This window comes from Pholis gunnellus, assembly GCF_910591455.1.
Source record: "Pholis gunnellus genome assembly, chromosome: 9".
Classification (NCBI taxonomy): domain Eukaryota; kingdom Metazoa; phylum Chordata; class Actinopteri; order Perciformes; family Pholidae; genus Pholis; species Pholis gunnellus.
The window spans coordinates 6565704-6586768 of NC_136535.1; the positions used below are offsets into that span (position 1 = coordinate 6565704).

General features: G+C 43.7%; 2 protein-coding genes across 2 annotated transcripts; both read right to left on the reverse strand.

Annotated features, from left to right (window-relative positions):
• Positions 1-715: 715 nt before the first annotated feature.
• LOC306700720 (THAP domain-containing protein 5-like) lies at positions 716-4436 on the reverse strand. The gene is made up of 5 exons (XM_079165813.1): positions 4266-4436; positions 3112-3295; positions 1540-2246; positions 1268-1454; positions 716-1098 (listed from the first exon to the last, which is right to left on the reverse strand). The coding sequence occupies exons 1-5, from the start codon at positions 4337-4339 to the stop codon at positions 979-981; spliced, it is 1272 nt and encodes a 423-aa protein (XP_079021939.1). The 5' UTR covers positions 4340-4436; the 3' UTR covers positions 716-978.
• Positions 4437-5443: 1007 nt separating this feature from the next.
• Positions 5444-12997, reverse strand: ppp5c (protein phosphatase 5, catalytic subunit; the record flags this gene model as incomplete). Its single annotated transcript, XM_079165930.1, has 13 exons — positions 5444-6597; positions 7212-7293; positions 7392-7570; positions 7690-7730; positions 7819-7906; positions 8661-8803; positions 9014-9119; positions 9589-9687; positions 9878-9943; positions 10038-10159; positions 10329-10476; positions 11074-11315; positions 12901-12997. 13 exons carry the CDS (start codon positions 12995-12997, stop codon positions 6535-6537), a joined length of 1476 nt encoding a protein of 491 aa, XP_079022056.1. The 3' UTR covers positions 5444-6534.
• Positions 12998-21065: the final 8068 nt, after the last annotated feature.

The window sequence follows — 21065 nt, forward strand, 5'->3', positions numbered from 1 at the left end:
AAACAGAAGTGCTCCGCCAAAATATATAATTCTCAATTATCGATCAATTATAAGTCCGGGTCCGGATAGGACGGCGTCTGGGTCCGGATCCGGACCGCGGTCCGCCTATTGGCGACCCCTGCTGTAGATCATCCTGACCAAATTTGAAGTCGATTGCATGAAGTCTGTCGGACTTAATAAAAAACGCCAGAAAACGAGGAAAATAAGACTAAAAATGCAGAAAAGGGGCGATTTACTGTCTCGCCCCCTAGTGGTTGATTGGAATGAACATTGTAGGGAATGCATCTGGATCATCTGTAAGAGTAAAAAAAAGAGAACTACTTCATGTCTGTAACATTGATAGAAGTACAACCCCCTGATCCAGGTTTACTCTGCAGAGTTAAACAGTAAACCTGTGAGATTTAAATACAGTCACGTTGCTTTCTGTCAAACATTGTTTCCCTTGGACTTTTGGGTTACTTAGATCTCCTGATTAAAAATATAACATGTAGAATAAATGATCAGTCTTAACAATCACTACTGTAACATGTACATGGTTCTGTTTGAATCCGCTCCTCTCGATCGCTGTTGAATCAAAGCTCCACGTAGCTACATGCTAAATAGGTGCTTAAACTTCCATGAGTTAGTTGTGTAATCTTTGGGTCTTTTTTGAAAGCTAAAATGTACATAAACTGTTGAAGTGAAGCACAAACCTCAATCAAAGTTATTTTTTAATTGGATATGTTTATCATCACAAACAAAAAATACGTTACAAGTCAAACAAAAAGTGGTTGGAGTGGAGGGGTAGAGGGTGGAACGCTTAAAGAAAACAAATTCACCGTCCCATATTACTCATCCATATTTGTGCAAAGCTCACAGCAGTTCCGACAACACGTTTCGTACAATTTGTTAGGAGACAAAAAAAACTAGGTAGCGTTTCGTTTTCAACGACATGGGCCCCGTCCCTGACTGGCCCCCGAGGGCGGCAGACGGTCAGCCTCACAGCTTCTCGTCGGCGGTGATCAGCGGAGTGTACAAGTACGCAGCGTCGTCCTCTTCGTAGATGATGGTCACGGTCCCCCCGGCGTCCGACACTGCTGCGCTGGTCTGTATGTAAGCCTGAGAATGAGGCGACAACAAAGAGTGAATGCAAAGAGTCGCAGGGCACGTTTAACGGAGCGTCCCGATGAAATGTTAGAAAACACCTACAGCTAAAAGAAACCCGAGAGCAGCGACGAGTTTTTAAATTCTGTGACTCATTGCGTGCGAATACTTGTTCGCTCCTCACCCTCTCTAGCAGCTGCAGGCGCTCCTCGTTCAGCAGGTTGCTTTGCCTCAGCTGGCTCACCGTGCTCTCCAGGCCCAGCAGCTTCTCCAGGTGGCGGCGGTGGCGCTGCTGCAGCACTTTCACCTTCTTCTGCAGCTCGGCCACGATCGCCTCCAGCTGCTCCTTGCTCAGACTGCTCTTGTGGTAGCTGCGAGAGAGGGAGAGAAGGGTTGCAAAAGCGTTTATAATGAGACTTGCCAAGTTCACTCCGAAGCGTGAGGGTCGGTGCTCACCAGTGCTCCTCCAGCTGGCGTTCCAGCCGCTCCGCGCCGTCGCCGTCCTCTGACGTGCCGTCGTCCCCCTCTCCCTCGTCCGTGTCCAGCCTTTCCACGGTGAGGACCAGGGACGTCGGGGAGGGCGGCGTGTGCTTGGACACTATGGGCAGGGTGGACGTGATGGGCTTGGAGCTCAGCGCGGACGACAGCACCGTGTCCGGGCACACGCTGGGGAAAACGTTCGGGATGGTCTCGATGTAGGCGATGACTTGAGTTTCGCGGGGGTCCGAGGGCTCCTCCGCGGCGCCGCTCACGTCTTCACTCACCAGCCCGTGGCCCTGAGTGAAGATGGCAGCGGTGATTCCGTTCAGAAGCTCATCCTGGCCCTCGCCGGCGGGGCACTCGGCCATCACGACCAGCTCCCCGCTGTTACTCAGAGCATTAACCGTCTGGAGTAAAGTAAAAGGGAAACTCTGCCCCGGTTTGAACTCGTTCACTGACGCCAGGTCAGATTCCCCGGCATCACTCGCCTCCAGCCGGCCGGTTTCTCCCTGCTGCGATGGTTCCACAGCGATCTCGTACAAGTGCACGGTGTGCGTCGCTTCGCTTTCCGTCTCCACGGCGTCGACAGCCAGCGTCCCGTCACCTGACTCCGTTGCGCTTTGGTCGCCGGTGGCGCGAAGCCGCTTCGGCGTCCTCTCGCTGGGATCCACAGCTTTCCGTTTCTAGAAAGAAGGAGTGTGTGTTTAGCAAGAGGAACAGGACAGTGTTTACAGGTTAGCCGTAGTGTTGCTAAGATAATACTTTCTGACTGACACCAGATATCTTAGCAGTATTGGCCAAAAGCCCGGTAAGTCTTTGAATAGATAATCAATTCAGGCCATACATATGTAGATCTGCTTAAGTGACAAGTAAATGTTTAAAAAATATATATACTTTCATTGATTTCTATCTTCTCACAATTAGGGCTGGGCGATAATTAAATACGATTTATTGACTTTCAATGGAATCTTATTGTGAAGAAATCATATATCGAAATATTGTGATACAAAATGACGTCGGCTAAATTGAAGTTGTAATTGATTAGAATTCTGCTAATGGGAAAATAAATCTAATTATTACTTTAATCAGATTATTATGCATTGGTGGAAATGCTTATTAATTTCTCTGTAATTTCACTTAAAACTTCAGTTTATTTTTGCACTAAAGTTCTTAATTAAATGAGAACATACTCTGTACTAAAGAAAAACAGGCCACGTGGTTATTTCATGTAGACTATTGAACTACCAGAAAACATGCTAGATTATATATCGAGATATGAAATTAATGATTTTTTGCAATATCGCTCGACGGGATGATTGAATCATTTTGTATGAGTATTACAGAAAGCTATCAAGGAGCGCCTCTGTGTCATCATCAAATCTTTTAAAATAAACTTTATGTTCACTCCATCATCTTTGCTGCCTGCTCTGGTTCATTTCTAGCCCATAAATAAATCAAAACACTTTTAAAATGGTACAAATGTTAAGGAACAAATACCAGCTTCCTGAAAATGAAATCCTGTTCAGCCCGATAATGACCGTGTTTTACCTCGGCCTCCTGGAACACCGTGGGCACAGCGTCGCTCTCGAGGTAACGGATCCCCCATCGCACCTTGAAGCACGACGGCGCAAAATGCTCGTGGCAAATATACTGGTGCCGAGAGGGGGTCCAGCTGCCGCGCCGCATGTTGCTCAGCCACTGCTGCAGCCGGACCGGGTCCTGGAGAGGGAACCTGGAGCACAATGAAGACTACGGATGTGAGACACTGGACAACAGCCGGGCTCCTTCAAGAACCAAAAAAACAAACGAGCGTTGATGTTCTCCTGGTCACTGTTTTTAAGTATTGTCTTTGAGTACAATTTTGACATGTACTGTACATGAGTATTTCCATTTTATGCATCTTTATACTGATACTCTACTTTTATTTGACCGTTTTTACTTACAAAACACACAATGTGCTTATATGATATCTAGTACTTTCCTACTAATCTACCCATAAGTACACAACGAATTTAAAATTGGCTCCACATTGAGGACCATCAACAGACATGTATTCTAAATGATGAGTACTTTCTATATGTTTAGTACATTTTACTGATAATACTTCTGTACTTTTACATCTAATGGAGTATTTTCAGACTTGGGTGTTTCTACTAAAGTTAAGGATCTGAGTGCTTCTTCCTCACTGCATACTGTCTGTGAATCATCAGCTCCAGGATTAACGTAAGGCAGACATTGGGTTTTCATGCACTGGTTCATTTTAAGGGTTGGGCCTTTCACGTGGAAAGAAAACATCCAAAATACACATTTAGGTGTGTATTTTACTTGTGTATTTGCGTCCGTAGGTCAAATCAAGATGCATTCTAATTACTAAATATAACCAAAGAGCACATGTGCAGAACTTTAAAACATATTATCGTAAAGGGAATTAGCCCGACAATTAAACTTAGTCAACACCAGATTAAAAACACGATTTAATCAGGACTCAAAGGTCAAAACAAAAGACGTTAATTTAAGAGCTTACTAAAAAAAACTTGATGCTTTATACAGTGATTAATGAATTAAAATATGTAGTAAGAATGTACGTGGTGAAAGGCTGACTTGTCGGGTAGGAACACGTCCCTTAAAGTCAGAGACGACGCCTCTGCCAGCACTACAGCTAACGTGGACTAACAGCTAGAAGACACGTTTAAGCCGCTTACTTGTAGAAGCTCTTCCTGTCGCTGCCGTTTCCGGAGTCATTTTTACAGTTTGGTGCAGAACAATATTTTGGCATCTCAGGTCACTGGAGTTGTTCGAGGCTGACTGTCTTCGTGTCCAACTACGTTCACAACAAGGTGAAACTCGTGCAGTGTGTGTTGTCAACTCGTGGCGCATAGTTGACGACTGACGATCAGCTGTTAGGAGTCGTGACGTCAAATAAATGAGACGTCAAATACATTAAAAAAGAGAGCGTTCGTAAATATATAAACAACCGTTCTTCAGACCGGGTAGCCTCTCGTCAGACTACGGGAACAAAAACGTGAGCTGCCGTGGCAGAGTCGCTCTTACCCGGCTTATCTAGCGTTAGTTCGAAGCGCCGGTTAGCATCATAGCTAGGCTAACGTTTGAGTTTAGCAGCAAGTAGCCAATCAGAGGCAGAGAAGGGGCGGGTCTTTCCGCAGGCTTTCTGGGTAGGCGTTCCCGCACATGCGCAGAACGGATCGAGCGGTCTGAAGGGATCGGGCACCGACTTCACTTTTTATGAAAGCTACAGTGAAATACGGTGTTAGTACTCCGAATCTTTTACTTTAGTAATACTAGCAAAGAAAAAAAAATACATCCAAATGTATCTATTTTCATGTTATTAACCTAAATCTAACAGGTAACTTCAGTTATCAAATAAATGTAGTGGAGTAAAAAGTACAATATATTTCCCTCTGATGTAGTGGAGTAGATGTATGAAGTACCAGTAAATAGTTAATACTCAAGTACAAGCACCTCAAAATTGTACAGTGCTTGAGTTAATGTACTATATTACTTTCTACCACAAGTATGTATATATGTCATTTAAAAAAAACATCTTCATAACTTTGAATCCCACAGATTTTCTTGTGAAGACCCGCCCTAGGTAGCATTCACGCGCTAGCATTACTACAGTCCATGCTGGCTGAGGTACCAGAAATGTGATTTGTTCAGATCCTACGTCCAGACCGTTGGGCTGTGCTGACCCCGTCTACTCAAGGTCGATGCCTAACCTTCATCATTCGTCTCTGCCTCAACCTACGCATGGACAGGTCTTCCTAAAAAGCTGCAGTGGGATTCTGTTCACTCAGAATAGAAAAACAGACAATAAATAACAGACATAAATAAAGATACCAGCTTGTTACTAAAATCACTGGACTAGGTTTTTTTATTCAATATTTTTTCTCCAAACATTACACGGAATCTTTAAATGATACAGTATATATACATACACGTTAGTGTATTTCATTATCTAAAAAGTTGAGGGCCATTGGACAATGCAGCTGTGCGCTTCGAGACAGGTTTGCAGTTTGGACGTTTGTGTACGGAAGGAGTCCACGCGTGGGTCACCAGTAATTGAACGTGTGTGTGCGTGTGTCAGGGAGACTCGAGTGCCATCGGTGTTTGCCTAACGCCAAAGCTAGTTCGGAGAGTAGACTGTGCGGGAGCTGCCGGGTGACGGTCGAGGATGAAAAACATGGAGAGCAGCGGTATCTTCCTCAACAGGAAGCAGTGCAAATTAAATGTTACCAGCTACATGACTGAACCAACTACATACACCACTAATGGCAAACAGCACCTTTAAGAGTACTGCCCCCCCCCCCCGGACACAATCTATTGATTTTTTTTCGGGACTGGGATCATGTGTTTTTGTATTCCTGTAAAACAAAAATAATAAACAGACATACTGTAGGAGAGTTTGAGAAACACTGATAGACATGCTGCTCTTCACCCAGTTTACAACGCTCCAAGCTGTGTACACGGGCCAACAGTATAATACTAGCTTTCTGAGTCACAAGATGCTCCTTGCAAAAACTGAACAATCATTTTCATTACGGATCTTTGGTACAAACCAGCTATTTGATCCCATCTGCTGAGTATATCAAATATTCTAAAAACCAAGCAGCTCCAAGGAGACTCATCTGAAAGGTTGGTTTCTTTACCCGGTGATGGAACACATGATCGGGCAAATGGACAACGGGAATGGAGTTTTTTTTTTAGTTTTTTTTTCCAGTTTTAACCGATAACATGAAAGAACGTACCCAGTTCTGGACTGGGTGGAAGTGATCTCTTCCCATCTGAACTACACCACGTGTTTCCTGTACACTACTAGTGGAAGTTTGGTCAGGGAGAGGGATCCCTTAGGCTAAGCATGAGCATGTCCGAGCACTGTAGGGTGTGAGGTGGCTGGGATGGTTCAGGTCAGACGGGAGGGTCGTCGGTGTCACAGACGGATTGGCGCGGCCTCTACATCATCCCCATCTGCATTAGCGAGTTGGCATACGCCATGGGCTTGACATTCGGATGAGGCTGTGAAGGAGAGGCAGACAAACGTTACACCAGGACCAAATTAAACCTTTAATATGCTTTTACACGTCAAACATGTGTTTTTAGTCGTTTTTGTCTTTAACCCGGTAAAGTCATCATGTGTTCAAATGTATTCTTGAAAAATGTAGTTTTTTTAAGCGAAGAAAATGTAAAAAAGAAAAGAAAATAATTTCCTTATCATTTCAACCGTGTGTTTTTCTGCAAGTGACCGCTTTATACGACAATAACAAACCAAAAGTATAACTTTGGTGCAACAAAAACAATCTGTGTCGTCCGATATGGCTCATCCACGATCTGCAATCGGTATCAGCGAACGTGATCAGTGGATCTCTAAAAGTTACATCTGCTCCCTTTTTACTGTTGATTTGATGTGTGACTCAAAGATGTGATGCGAAAAATGAAAGCGGGTCATGAACTGTCAGCCATCGGCACAGTCCCGCTCTGAGCCGGTGTCTGTATCCACACAACTCATACTTCTCCGGATGTTTTTCGGTTTGGTGGTATCGTTTCTGTATCGAGATGATGACGCAGGGCATCATATCAAAGTCATAACTTTGGTATTGTGACAACACTACATTAGAGTACAGGATACTGACCACAGCAGTGAACTGGTGAAATTCTGGCTTAAGGTCTGATCCCCTGAGGTGGATATAAGCTCCTTTGTTTCCCATCTGATCACTGGAGGAAGACAAGAATACAACACGCAGCATTTAAAGTAAACAGCGTTAGCAACAGCTGACTCAACGCTGTTAAAGTTAGCCGGCATCATGACGTACCAGTAGTTGGGTGCTGAGAACACGGTGATGCACTTCCCTGAGTGAGTGACCTCGTAGCCCTCAGCTTTCACCTCGTGACTGCGCACAATGAAGTCCAGCTTGTTCTGGTCCAGGAAGCGCTCCGTCACATCTGGCCCGAACTGACAACTCACTCCTCGCTTGCTGACTGACCGGCCGATCTGCATGACAGAGAGAGAGAGAGACAAATGAATTCTTAATCCAGTTGGAAGTGGACTGAATGTTGATCTAACACAAACCACTGGATCCATAATGAGCTATTAGGTGGGTGGGAACTGACCTGAGGCTGTGGATCCGACCAGAGGAGGTCACACATGGGACCTGTGGGAGAGCGGAGGAAAGTGTTCTGGTCATTTTCTCTAGAGATGCTTCCTTGGAGACAAAGGGTGCATTTGGAGTCGGAGCCTACCTGAGTCTGGAGGCTGTCTGTTCCTCTCAATCTTCCTGAGGTCGTCCAATGTGACACCGTCTTCACTGAACAGTCCACCGTGCATAACCTGAGGTGGAGAATCTTATTAAGCCCGGGCCACACCTTCTACTGAGCAGAGCGTAAGTGTTGCCTATGCTCTCGCTTTTCGTTTGGTGCATTCTGGGTAAACTATGGCCGTTTTTCTATACAAGCAATCAAACACATTGACTGTAAATGAAGACTATGTGAATAGGACGCATCTCTCCGGGATAAACAGGCGTGCAAAGAGATCAAATGTGAGTAGAGCTGGGAGGGGGGGATGAGGTCCACATTGTGTTTGTTTACTACAAAGTTCATGTGTTTTTCAACCAGCCAGTGTTTTCCAAGTTCGGCGGCTGGTAATGTTAGCAAGTGTGGGGTAGAGAGAGGGAGCAGGCTTGTGACTGATGATGAGCATGAAGTAAGCAGTAATGTCACAGCTGTGATCGTATCAGTGCAGTGTGTGTACAGTTTGTCTTTGAATAAATGCTCACTTAAGGTGGGCTGACCTTTAAGGTGGACCTGCTATTCTCATTGTAATGCCATGCTGCTTCTCTTGACTTTTGGTGGAGGAGCTGCTGAGTGAAGTGCGACACCTAGTGGTGAAATATGGTAGACCGGTCGGGTCTTGTCGCTTCATGTCAAAGCAGTTTGAATAATTTGACTCTGCTCTACTGCCACTTGAAGCATAGCGCCCACACCTACAATTACGAACAATTAAATTGGCAGATAAAAATAACACTTGCTCCTTGGCTACAGGAGGTTGTACCAAACAGAAACTAGAGCCGGTGAACACTGCTTACCAGTACTTTGCTGTTCATACACTGTGCAAGAGGCAGCCACTGGAAGACCTCGCTGAACAGCTGGAACATCTGGGCTGTGTACTTGGCTTTCACCTCTCCTTCAAATCCATACATCTGGTTCATGTTGTCTGTCTCGTGGTTACCTGCATGTACAAATTATGATTAAACAATTTCATACCGTAATGCAACAGTAGAAACCAAATGAATTGTGATATCAAAAAAGGTTAATAAATAAATGTCAGTGTTGTGCTTTGAACTTTATGATAGCAGACATGTATAGAGTGTGACATAATAGGACCTGTTATACAGCACACAGGCATCCACAGACTCGTGCACAGTGTGGGCGCTCTCACCTCTGAGCAAGAAGAAGTTGTCGGGGTAGAGCAGCTTGAAGCCAAAGAGGGTAAGAATGACCTCAAGAGAGAAAGAGCCGCGATCGACGAAGTCGCCATTGAACAGCTGAATTCTGGGGTTAAGCATCGTGACGCACAAGTTTTGAGGCTTTTAAGCTGTTTTTAGGCCTTTACACACCGGGAACGTAACAAATAAGAGAAACCAAAAGCTAAATGCACAGAAGGAGTGAATCTGGTCTGTGCTGCCTTTGTCAAGGTTGACAGGAGTAATAAAGTTTGAGCCTTCGATTTGTTGTTTCATAAATAGAAGCGCAACTCAACCCATTCTGCACAACGTGATTGGTTGATGTCTTTCTTTGCGGTGTGAAAGCTCAGAAAAATTCACCTTGTTCCCCAAAATAGTTGCTTTTTTGCCATGTTGTATTTGTGACAAAAACAATAGTTAAAAAAAAAATCCAAGTACAAATAAATTGCACGAAAAAAAGAAAGAACCCGCCCCGGTGTGTAAAGGCCTTCAGACAGAATGGTACAAAGGAGGAGGATGACTGCGTGAACGGTGTGAAGGTAAAGGATACATAGGGGTTGGTTTCTGATGGTAAGCCGTTCAACTGGAAGATGTTGAGGAGATCGTAGTACTGTCCATGTGTGTCACCACAAATTGTTAATTTTTCTGTCTGTGGCAAATAGAAACAGAACACTTCAAATATAAAGATAACTGTACAAAACAACCATGATCAAACACATTGTGTCGTATTTATCCCCGCAGTCCTATGATGAGCTGATCAAGAAGATAAACCTACTGTTGCACTCTCATTGCTCATAAACTAACAGCAACTTCACCAGTGAATAAACTGCAGTCCTCACCTCTTTTAATGTGATCTCAATAAGACTCGGTAGTTTCGATAGAACGTCTTTAACGTGCACCAAAATCTGAAAGAGTTAAAAAAAACAAAAAGAAGGTTCAACGCCTGTTGGTACATTTCAGTTTTCAGTCGGTGTGGTTCATAGAAACAAACATGGTGACCTGATAAGCACACTTTCTGTGCAGCTTCTTCTGGTCTTTGAACCAATCCATCATCTCCTTCATGAACTTCAGCGTGACCTTCCCGTCCTCCAGCTGGGGGCCGTCGTAGTCATCCTCAATCGCTGCAACACAGGACACACTTCTGATAAACATTATCAGAATATTAAGAGGTATCAAATGTTCAGACCGGTGCATGCCATGCATTTTGTTAGCATTAGCCTCCGCCTTACAGCAGATTACGTTTACAGTTCTACACTGTTACACTTTTGTTCAATAACACGGGAGACTTACTCATGCTTTCGATGTCCAGGGAGTCCACAACAGATTTCTTGATCTCATCGCTGGCGATGGCTCTCTCGAACGCCTTCTGTTTCACAATCTTGTTACATTCCTGATACTTCATCTTCGCGTCCTTGTCATTTGGTCGAACCTTCACCACCTATCGTCAGAACAAATCAACCACGCTGGTTACTCATCAACCGGCATCAAAGGACGCCGTCGGGAAATTGACTAAAACGACCTTGGAGGATGTAAACGGGTATTAAAAGTATGTTACGGTTTCAATTCTGCAGTTTATACTGGATAAGAAGTATTCAAACTATTCAGACTGAGACAATGTTCTGCCCGATACATCTATTAATAAACGTAAATCTAGATGCAACCTCTCGTAGCTTCATCAGGATTAACTCATTGTCTGTTGCCATGGTGCTCGGTCCAGTTTGTGCAACAAGCTGTTGGAGGCCTTTGCTGCCAAAGCCACAGTACGTTTATATTGCTTACAGCACCAATAAACATAGACACCACATTAGCTGTGGTGTGAGTGCCTTCAAACTGGATCTAATTGGCTTCATGTCTGGATTAACGGATAATCCTGATTCCAGGCTGTTAAAGCAACATGAGCAGCCTCACTCGAGCCGACAGGTCAACAGACGGAGCCGCAGAGCTCTTTGAGAAAAATCACGGGGGGAAAACATTTCATTTCTCTTACATTCTAGGTTCAGAGTGGAAAAGTGGGCAAAGACGCCATGTTTCTCACCGTCTCGTAATCCTTAAGCGCTGCCTTGAACTTGCCCAGGGCCATGTTGGAGGTGGCGCGGCGGTAGTACCCCTTGATGTAGTTCTTGTCTATCTCCAAGGCCCTCGTGGCATCAGCCAGGGCGTACCCGTAGCACTCCGTGCGCAGGTACGCCAGGCTTCGGTTGCTGTAGTAGACGGCATTGGTAGGGTTGGCCTCCAAGGCCTCCGAGTAGTACTTGATCGCATTCTCATAGTCTTTATCTGAAAAGAACAATGTCACATCGTCACGAGAAAACACTGGGCTTGTGGTTCTACCAAGTTCCCCGGCAGGCGGTTCATGTTTAGTGTTTCCACTATAATTGATGGCAGACTTTGAAAATGAGCTCATTGTTGTAATCTGAATAAGTTTGGCTTTTTGACAGTAAGACACATGAGCTGGTTCAACACGTCACTTTGGCTTCCAAAGTAAATACATTGAAATGAGGGCAATTCTTACCTCACTAAATAAAATACCAACAATATGCTTCATTCAATACCTCAAGGTAAATAATGGGACAATATTTGGAAATGATTGTACATTTATTTAGAATATTGGGCAATTTATTTAATCTGTTTGATCAATTCAACATTTAATAAAGCGTATGGGTGGTTAAGCAGACTTGTTCATTTCACTAAATCCAGGAACATTTTAACTACAATAATCCAAATCCCAGATGACATGACTTAATTGCAAAGTATAGCATTTCATATGCTATAAAAGATAAACACAATCAGGTTTTGTAGATTATGTAATATTTGCCAGTATGAAAGCATCACCTCACTGCCACCACTGACTAGTCTGACATGAAGACATACATTTTAAGTTGGAACATCATACCTGAGTACTGTACTCAGGTAAGATTTATGTTTTGCTCTGCAAGTATTTTGAAGGCAAATAATATACATTTCACAGCACTATGTATCACTAGTTGCTTTGCAGATTCAGATTAATAATACAAAATAGAGTTATGATTTATTATTATAGGCTGGCATAAGATCAGCGTAGTAGATACATAGAGAAAAGTAAAAACTTAAATAAATTATTATTAGTATATAAAATAGAAATAAATACAATAAAAGAGCAATTACACTCAAGAAAGGCTGGTATATAAAGTAATTAAAATGAGCAGCACCTTAAAGTGAATCATTATGATCCAGTCACATGAATCTGAATGGGCCGTTCTTCATAATGAGCACTTTTACTTTGGGTCCTTGGAGTAAAATGTTAATTTGATACCAATACTTTTGAACTAATAATGAAAGAAATGGACACATTTAAATTAAACAGTTACTGTATTGTTGTGAAACCGAGGCTCTGCTGCTGCTGCTCACGCGCGCGCCCGCTGGCTAATAGAATATTCTGGGAGTTATTTCTGAATCTCACTTTAAACTAACGATAACCTGACGACACGACTGAACACAAACAGCGAGTGTACACAGCATGCGGTTGAAAGCCCATATAAAGTATAAGAATATATATTTATATATATATACACACAAGTTCGGTGTGCACTGTAGACGACACGCGTGGCGGCATGTGTTAACATCGATGCTGTAGCTGCTGGTGTTGTAGCTAGCTATCGTTAGCTAAACCAGCTAATTTCGATTCAGTGCATCGTAATCCAATGAATGGAGTTTACAGTTAGCATGCTTTGAGAGCAATGTTAGCCTAGCTTACCATTAGCAACCGGCTACGGTTTGGAGCGTGATGCTACAGAATTATGTGGCCACTACAGCTAACAGTCACATCGTTGTCAGTTATAAACTGCTGATAAAATACATTGGCTTGACAGGTCTGTCACATTACCTTTAAAATACTTATTCGCCTTCTCCTTCAGCAGCTCTGCATCATTACCTCCCTCCGCCATCTTTCCCTCACTGCCGTTTTCCGATTCGTGCGCCATTTACTGCACTGTCGCAAAGGTCGCAAAGTATTTTCTTTCGCTCGCAGTACTCTAAGAAATTGAAACCTTAATTGCTGCCTACATATTAAGTCTAAATATACAGAAAACCGTTACAAAAACATGTCGGAATTCAATCGTATTCAAACTAAATTCTTAATGTTAGTAAAATATTAAAATGTGTATTACTCACTTGAAAATCTGATTAAATTGGATTATATCCAATTAGTACAGGTACTAAGACAAAGAAATGCAATTTAGCATTCAACCAGATGTGCAAAAAACAGTAAAGTGCAGGGTAATGCAAATAATAATAAAATGTAGAATAAATACAATGTAGAATAAACATTAAGGGGTATAAATGTACTATGCATGAGCTGTATGAACAGTATTAACAGTGTAGGAATACGCCAAGACACAGCATGGTTTGACAGGCAGTGCATGTACAGTATTATTATTATTTATATATATGTTTTTGCCTGAGAAGGCACATATATTTTAATAATTTCCTTCAATGCTAGTTTAAATAAAAAGTGTGTGTATGGGTGGTTAGGTATGAGACTGAGAGATATTGACAATGACGTTTCAAAGCTACATGTATCAAGTACTATTGGAGTTCATTTAGTTTATTAACCAGCAGGGGTCAGTATAGACCTTCACCAAAATGCCCATGGAATTAAAAAGCATAACCGGTTGAGTTTGTTGGCAACTATCGAACTGCTGTTGTGAAGTTAAGCAGAAAAATGTTGAGATGGTGAGTAATGTGTTACAACCGAATCATTAGATAAAGATTAGTTAAGTGATTCATGTGCGAGTCAATTTCCCCCGGCTTGTCTGGAATTACTTTAATTTCGAGTGATGCGGTGTCCTCAAGTCTCTGACTGAACTGCAATAATATTCCAATTAATTAAAATCTACAGTCCTGTGTAACACACACACACACACACACACACACACACACACACACACACACACACACGTACAGCTTCTGTCACCAATCCTTTTGGTCGTAATCCAGATGCCTCGAGGCTTGAGGATGTTGTAGTGGAAGTTCCCTAGCTGCCATCTGAACGCAGCAATGTCGCCCCTCCGGGCAACCACCAGATGTATGAAGGGACAAATGGGGCACACGTGCACGTTTCCGCAAATTTACTCACTGGCACATGGCATCTGACGCACCCCGGCCTCAGAGAACTGGTTTACAAAAACATCACGCAACCTTGAGCAGAAACACATCCAAGCTGAAACACCTTTCCTTTGCTAGAAACACTGGGTCGGGACCCCACAGGTGGGTCGCAGGAGATTTTATTTAGGGTCGCAAAATAAATATGCAGAAAACATTCTGTTTGTTTTACTGATGAGAGGAAATTAAAAGAGTGACATAGCAACTCCACCTGAATGCATTTATGTGGTTCCCAAGTGTTTAAAGTGTGTGTATGTTTTCAATAACACATGCATAAAAACCTGTGTTATCGAATGTGTATCTCTTTGAAATGGCTGGTTTACCTATTCATAATAACATACGGTGATGCGGAAATGGCAGTATAAATTTGTTCTACTCATGATTTATAGATAAGGCCTATTGCAAATAGGGTGCTGCAAATGAGTCCGAAACCCCTGGAAAAAGTTAGCGTTTTTGCACTTTCTGTTCCTTCGTCTCAAAGTCAACGGGTTAGATGTCAGAAATAACGTCTGTTGTTGACACAACTTAATAGATGTTAATGTCTTGTTATACGATATGAAATACGCCAGTAGATACTAATCTCATTCATTTTGAAGCTTTTAAGTGTCTTAAAAAAGGCGGTTGCTAACAAGTGGCCAAATGAGACAACAAATCGCCATCATGCCGACTAGTCCGCCTTTACACCCTTGCTGTATACTAAATGTGTTGTATTAATTTGTAGCCTAAGCCTAACGTCAGCTTTTTACAAGGGTTCGGGAAACACTGCCCTTCACTGTCTGTGGTGAAAAAAAAGAGCCGGGTCCAGCAGAGTCAGGAGACAGGGACATCCGTCTTGTGCACCAGAAAGGAAAAGTCAACCCTTTGACATATAGGTTTGTGGTTTTGGTGTGTTTTCTAGGGTTAAAAGTTCAACAGCGCGAGAGACGTTCAGGAGAGGCATGTGACACAGAGGATACGGCCCAGTCCAGTCTGCTCTGCCATGACTCACCAGCGGCGTCCCGCAGTGAAGAGTAAGAGGCCAAGCAGTCGGGTGACTCACCGTGACCCCCGCCGAAAAAAACCCTACGGAGTGAGTTCACTTTCTCTCAGCGAGAGCACCTATGAGTCGCCCGGTTTTCTCTCTGAGCCATAACACGTCTAGCTCTGGGATGGTTTCACTAGTAGCGCTTGAGGGACATGGGTGGGACACACACACACACTTACACGCACACACAAGATTGACTGAGAATGAGCTGACGCTACAGCCTCAGCCCCACATGAGAGCAAACGCAGACAGTGAGTGGGAGAGACGGAGTGGGAGGCGAAGAGAGAGGTCGAGTAAAAATCTGGCTAAGGCCGGGAGGGGGACGGGGAGGGGGACGGGGAGGGGGAAAATCGCTGTCCTCTTGGGTGTACGATGCATATGAGCGTGGGCTTTTGGAGACACGGGGGGGGGGGGGTGTCCTGGGGAAAGTTAAAACAAACACGAAGCGGAGGAGCGCAGAGATGTATACGAGCGACGGGAGAAAGAGACACACACACACGTGAAGGGTCGGGGTGGGGGTGGGGGTGGGGGGGGGTGACACTCCGGGGTCACGAGCCAATGAGTGATGAGGCCTCCCGAGTGGAGTGGAGTATATGTTACATAGGCCCGATCCAGATCCTCGTGCTATTTATTATCCTGCAGCATGTAAGACCCCTGCGTAGAACGTGTTTTGTCGTCGTCGTCCCCCCCCCCCCCTCCCCGTTAACCGTGGCGTCATTCTTTACCAGCGTTTTGTAGAAAGCTGTAATAGCAACAGTCTCCTCTTGCTCCACTCTGTCCAAATAATTCACTAATGAGAGCTTGACTCCAGGGGGTCTGTGTGTGTGTGTGGGGGGGGGGGGGCACTTATTCGAACCATATGTTTTTGTAGCGTGCAGGGCAAAAAAAAGACTTCAAGCAGAATTAAAGATAAATTGAGGAAGGAAAGAAAAAAAACTCATCCTCGTGAGCGCCACCCTTCCTCCTATTTCTTAATTCCCCGGTTCAGACGTTGAGTTCCTCCGTGAGCCTGCGTGTTTTGACGTTAGTCCCTTTGAGTCAGGGGCATTGCTCACGTCGCACGGCGGCGTTGCAAAAGCCTTTCCCTCCGTGCGCCACTGGAACCTCCCGCTGATGAAAATCGACATCCTGAAAATGACACATGTTATGTTCATCGAAGCTGTTTGCGCTGCGGGGGTGTGAGGAGTTTTTGGAAATGCCATGTAGTTGGAAAAAGAAAAGCGTGATGCATACCTGCCTGAAAGGTTTGCTGCTGGCCTTACCTTTTTCCACATAAACCTCTCGTCTGTTTACTCCTGTGTGTCTTGGACCCGTAACCAGGGTGGTTAGTGGTGAGGACTGGAGGAGGGTATCGAATGCAATCCTGTTTATATTTTGTTGAGCGTCTGTTTACATTTCTCCTTGGCCTGCTTTAAGTATACATTCAGGTTGTTGCCTTCAGGGCCAGCAATTAAGTCGGCCGCAGCGAAAGTCCTGGTGGGCAGATATGGTTTATAAGAACCTGATAACTAAATGTGTGCTTTTTGCTTTGTTTGTCTCTTAGAATTCTTCTCTAACTTTTGCATTTAACACATTTTAGACACTATTAAGTTATTCAATTGGCTTTATGAAGGAAGTGACCGGGACTCTCTAATGAGGTTAAAGTTATTTGAAGTATAACAGGCCTAAATAACAGTTATTTCTATGCCTGATTATAATTAATTATAATAACACATTATATATATATTCATGTATTATATATAATGTATTTATTATTATCTTTTATCTTTTTCTTTGCCCCATAAAAACCTTTATATTTAAAAAAAGATTCAACAAATATTTAAATGATCTGTCTAAGATGTGTCTCCCCTATCCTTCATCATCAACACCCTTTTTTTTCTTCATTTCAGCACTTCCATAGCAAAGTCCCATCATATTTGTAGAACCAACTGTTAGTACGTACTGGCATGTGGCCGTCTGTTGAGATAATGTTTCTAGTTTTGACTCGGGAGCTATAACACAATAAGGAGCCGCATTAGCCACCGAAACCACGGCTCCATACCTGAGCGTAAGCACACACACACACACACACAGCCTGAATGGAATCAATTCTTGACGATGGAAATGTGAAGCAGACTATAGGAGGTTGTGTGTGTGTGTTTTTTTTTTACGGCTCCTCATACCCAGCAGTCGCCCCCGGATCGACTGGCACCACAGCCTTGTTAAAGGAAGTTTAGAAAATGACAGACTAAACAGATAATTACAATAAATAAATACAAATTACTGTGAGAAGTGAAAGCAGCCCAGATTCTTTAAAACTAACTAGATTTGGATGAAAAAACGATTTTTGCAGTACGAGCTCGGCGTCTGGCACGAGTCAGGCCTTATTTGGCATTTCTATTCATCATGATAATGAAATATCTTTCCTTTTTCTCATTTTCCTTTGGTTTTCACTGCTTCTGAGTCGTCAGTCAGGATTTTCCCTTCCACTGTCCTTACCCAACCCTCCACACACACACACACACACACACACACACACACACCCCTCTCCCACTTTGCCGTCACTCCCTCACCCATATCTCTTTTGTCTCCTTTCGAGTGTTTGATGTGCGCTGGGCACGAGAACAAGGGGATCAGATGCACACCCCAAACAGGAAATGAGAAAATTCAAGTAAATAGGCCCACGTCTGTGCGCCTCGGAGAGAGAACGACAGAAACTCGCGTGGAAGGAATGCAGATAGATAGAGCAAGGGCAGACGGCGGAGGAAGTGAGATAGACACAGTGAATCAAGGGGCTGTAAATGTTGGAGGTGAAAAGGCTGTTACATACCGTACGTGAGACCATCGAGGGTTCAAAAACGTCCATCTAAGTGGAGACACCCTCGGTAGTAAATGTAAAAAGCTTTCACTATACTGTAGGTATCGCCATGAAACCCCAGTTGATTACTCACAGTAAGACAATCATTTGTTACAAGTTTTCTGAGATTTAATATTTAAATCTGCAAATGAGGCGTTATCTTATGTGTGCTAATTTGCATACATCTCAACACTGAATAAAGCCAGGTTCAAAATTCTCATTTCGTTGACATGTTAGGGTCAAAGTCTATTATGGAGGGATAACTCTTACATTGGAATACATGTTGTATGAATCAGGCTATGAAAGATACATGAACAAGCCCCTCTGTAAAGTCCTTCAGAATATAGATAAATATAGATAAATATAGTCATAAAACTGGAATTTTACAAGAGAAAAACTCATTCAGAGAAAACGGCCTTTAAAGATATGTTGTGTAAAATTACATTCATTTTGAAGACACTACAGATGGATGAATATATTCCAACATGAAACTTCTCCAGTCGATTACGTTAGGACACTTTGTTTTGCAATAATATAATATTATATTAATATATACATGATATTTTTGCATTAGGAATTTGCGGAATTGTGTTTCTAAATATGCAAATGAGACATTATCTAATGCTAACTTCTAGTGAATTTAGGAGAAATCTACAGAAGTAATCAAATAAACACCTAAATATGCATTTTGGATGTTTTCAGTGCATAAAACACAATGTTTTTTGGTCCAGCCCGTTGTCATTCCCAGGGCATCAAATACCGACGCTTTGTCCCGCCCCTCGGTGTCTCATACCCGCGCACAATACACCCTCCGGCTTCCATATGAGACGAACCGGCGCTTTCAATAATCACATTGTAAACCCATCTCCGTCATTATTAGATTATTGGACACAGAGCAAACGCTCGGGGAGCGTGATGACGTGACCTCAGGACTGAAAGAAAACCAACAAACAGGACGTTCAGCCACGGGGACCAGCGTTGGGTCATTTAGAAGTCACGATAGTGATGTATGTGACGTGTTTTCTGCACTTATGTCACGCTGTTTATGTTGAACTTAGTTTCCGTAGTTATTTGAAGCCCAACCATAATGTTTTTCCTAAACCTAACTGAAGTTCTGTTGCCCAAACCCAAGCAAGTGTTTTTGTTTGAATTCCCAACGTTAACCATGTGTTTACGGCGTTACTAAGTGATGTCAAGGGGTCCTACAAAGCATTAGTATGTGACAAGTTGGAATGAGAGCGTGTTAGTCTCTCCTTAACTGCACACGTGATCTCGTCCCAGTCCTTTTCAGTGCTCATTTCATGGGGCTGTGGAGAGAACACCGACGACTCACATGGGAGTCAGACCAGCTTTTGCGACGTGGTTGCATCACAACCACGTCCCACAGTCGTGCTGACGTGCCAGGCGGCGACCCTCCAGTAGTCGAGCTCGTAAAACAAGAAAAGAGCCAGAGGATTCTCTATCTATCAAATCCGACAGCGGAGCCCTTCTCATTTAGCGGTGCGGCCATGTTGTTTCCTCGGCAGTTAAAAAAAAACGACAGCGACGACATGTTGCGGCGGCTAGTTTATTTTACATCGCGGGGCCGCCGCTCCTACTGTTTATGAGCAACCAGCACACATGGTCAAGCTTTCCCACAGAGAGGAACCCGCATCATGAGTGACTCAGGATGTCTGGGGCGCACACACACACACACACTCTGACCATGAGATGACTGTGGGACTTGAAAGGAAACGGAAGGCTTCCGCGGAGCTTTGCAAAGCAAGGTGGTAATACAGAACCAACCCCAGGCTCTCGCAAACCGGGGTCCGAACCGTCCCCCGAGGGGCGTGAATAGCTGAGGGTCTGATGTGTCCAGACGGCAATAACAAGCGAGCAAAGCGGCAGACACACACCCGTGTCACAGGTGTTCAAGACAGACTGTAAATATCAGCCGGCGGAGCGACATCACTTTCCCGACCGCTGCATAACAGTGGGCGCACACAAACTGGAACACAGATGCTTCTTGAGTCTCTAATGAGACAGTAAAGCTTTGCCATGTCAATACCAGCAGCGGAGCACAAACACAGACTCAGAAACCGTGTCTGAAAATATCCAGTCACACATACAGGCAAGCCATCCAGGATGTTGAGGGGGGTTGAGGGGAGCTTCCTCTTCCTGTTGCTCTTTCTGTTGGACTTTCCTGTCAGTTAGCATTAACTACTGACAGACCTTTGGGTGCCTTCCAGACTCATCCCTCAGCCTTTCTTCTTCTTTCTTTCTTTCTTTTTTTTTTTTTTTTTTATCTCTAGGGAGTATGATTCCTTACTGTAAAGTATTAGTTCACATCCTGTACACTTGGGTGGCCGGGCAGAGGAGGCAGCGTAAATTCTAGGTACTCTCTGGAGCAGACGGCCTCTTTGGCACCGCGGCGCAGAGACCAGCGGGCATATCCGAGAGAAAAAACGAGGACCACACTCGGAGGTGCAGCCGCAGGAGTTTACAGGTGGCGTGGTCCAATAGAATCAGTCCCAGATAACGTCTTCCAAAACTCTCACTGGACGCCAGATGAGCTGATCAAATTCATTTTGTCAAATATGTCATTATGACTCAGCAGTGCCAGAGGGCTGTGGAGAATCACTTTTGAAGTCTGGAATCTGTTATACCTGACCACCCATATTCCTTTTTAATGTCAGTGTGTTTTTACGTACACTGTAGCTGTGCCCACGTGTGAGCATGTACTGTAGTATGCCACAAGGTGTTGTCGAGTCTAAATTGATTTGTTTGGTTATTAAAGTGGAGGCCGGAGGAGGTGTCGGCAGAGAAAGAAGACCAACATCAAGACATGATGAGGAAAACGAGCATGATGAAAAGCTGTGGTGGAAAAAGAATGAAGACAATTTACTTTCAGTAAATATAAGTAACAAAACCACAATGTCAAAATATTCCACGACAGGTCCTGCATTCAAATTGTAACAGCAACTGATCTATCGAAAGCTAAAGTCGTCCTTGATGTGACGTTATACTGTGCTATACATATAATACATGG

What these genes read in the sequence shown, in the direction of transcription:
- LOC306700720 (XM_079165813.1), bottom strand. Translation starts at nt 4,339, where the DNA reads ATGCCAAAATATTGTTCTGCACCAAACTGTAAAAATGACTCCGGAAAC. An exon ending in GACAGGAAGAGCTTCTACAA is followed by an intron (nt 3,296 to 4,265) that starts GTAAGCGGCTTA and finishes ATTGTGCTCCAG; the next exon opens with GTTCCCTCTCCAGGACCCGG. An exon ending in CGGTGTTCCAGGAGGCCGAG is followed by an intron (nt 2,247 to 3,111) that starts GTAAAACACGGT and finishes CCTTCTTTCTAG; the next exon opens with AAACGGAAAGCTGTGGATCC.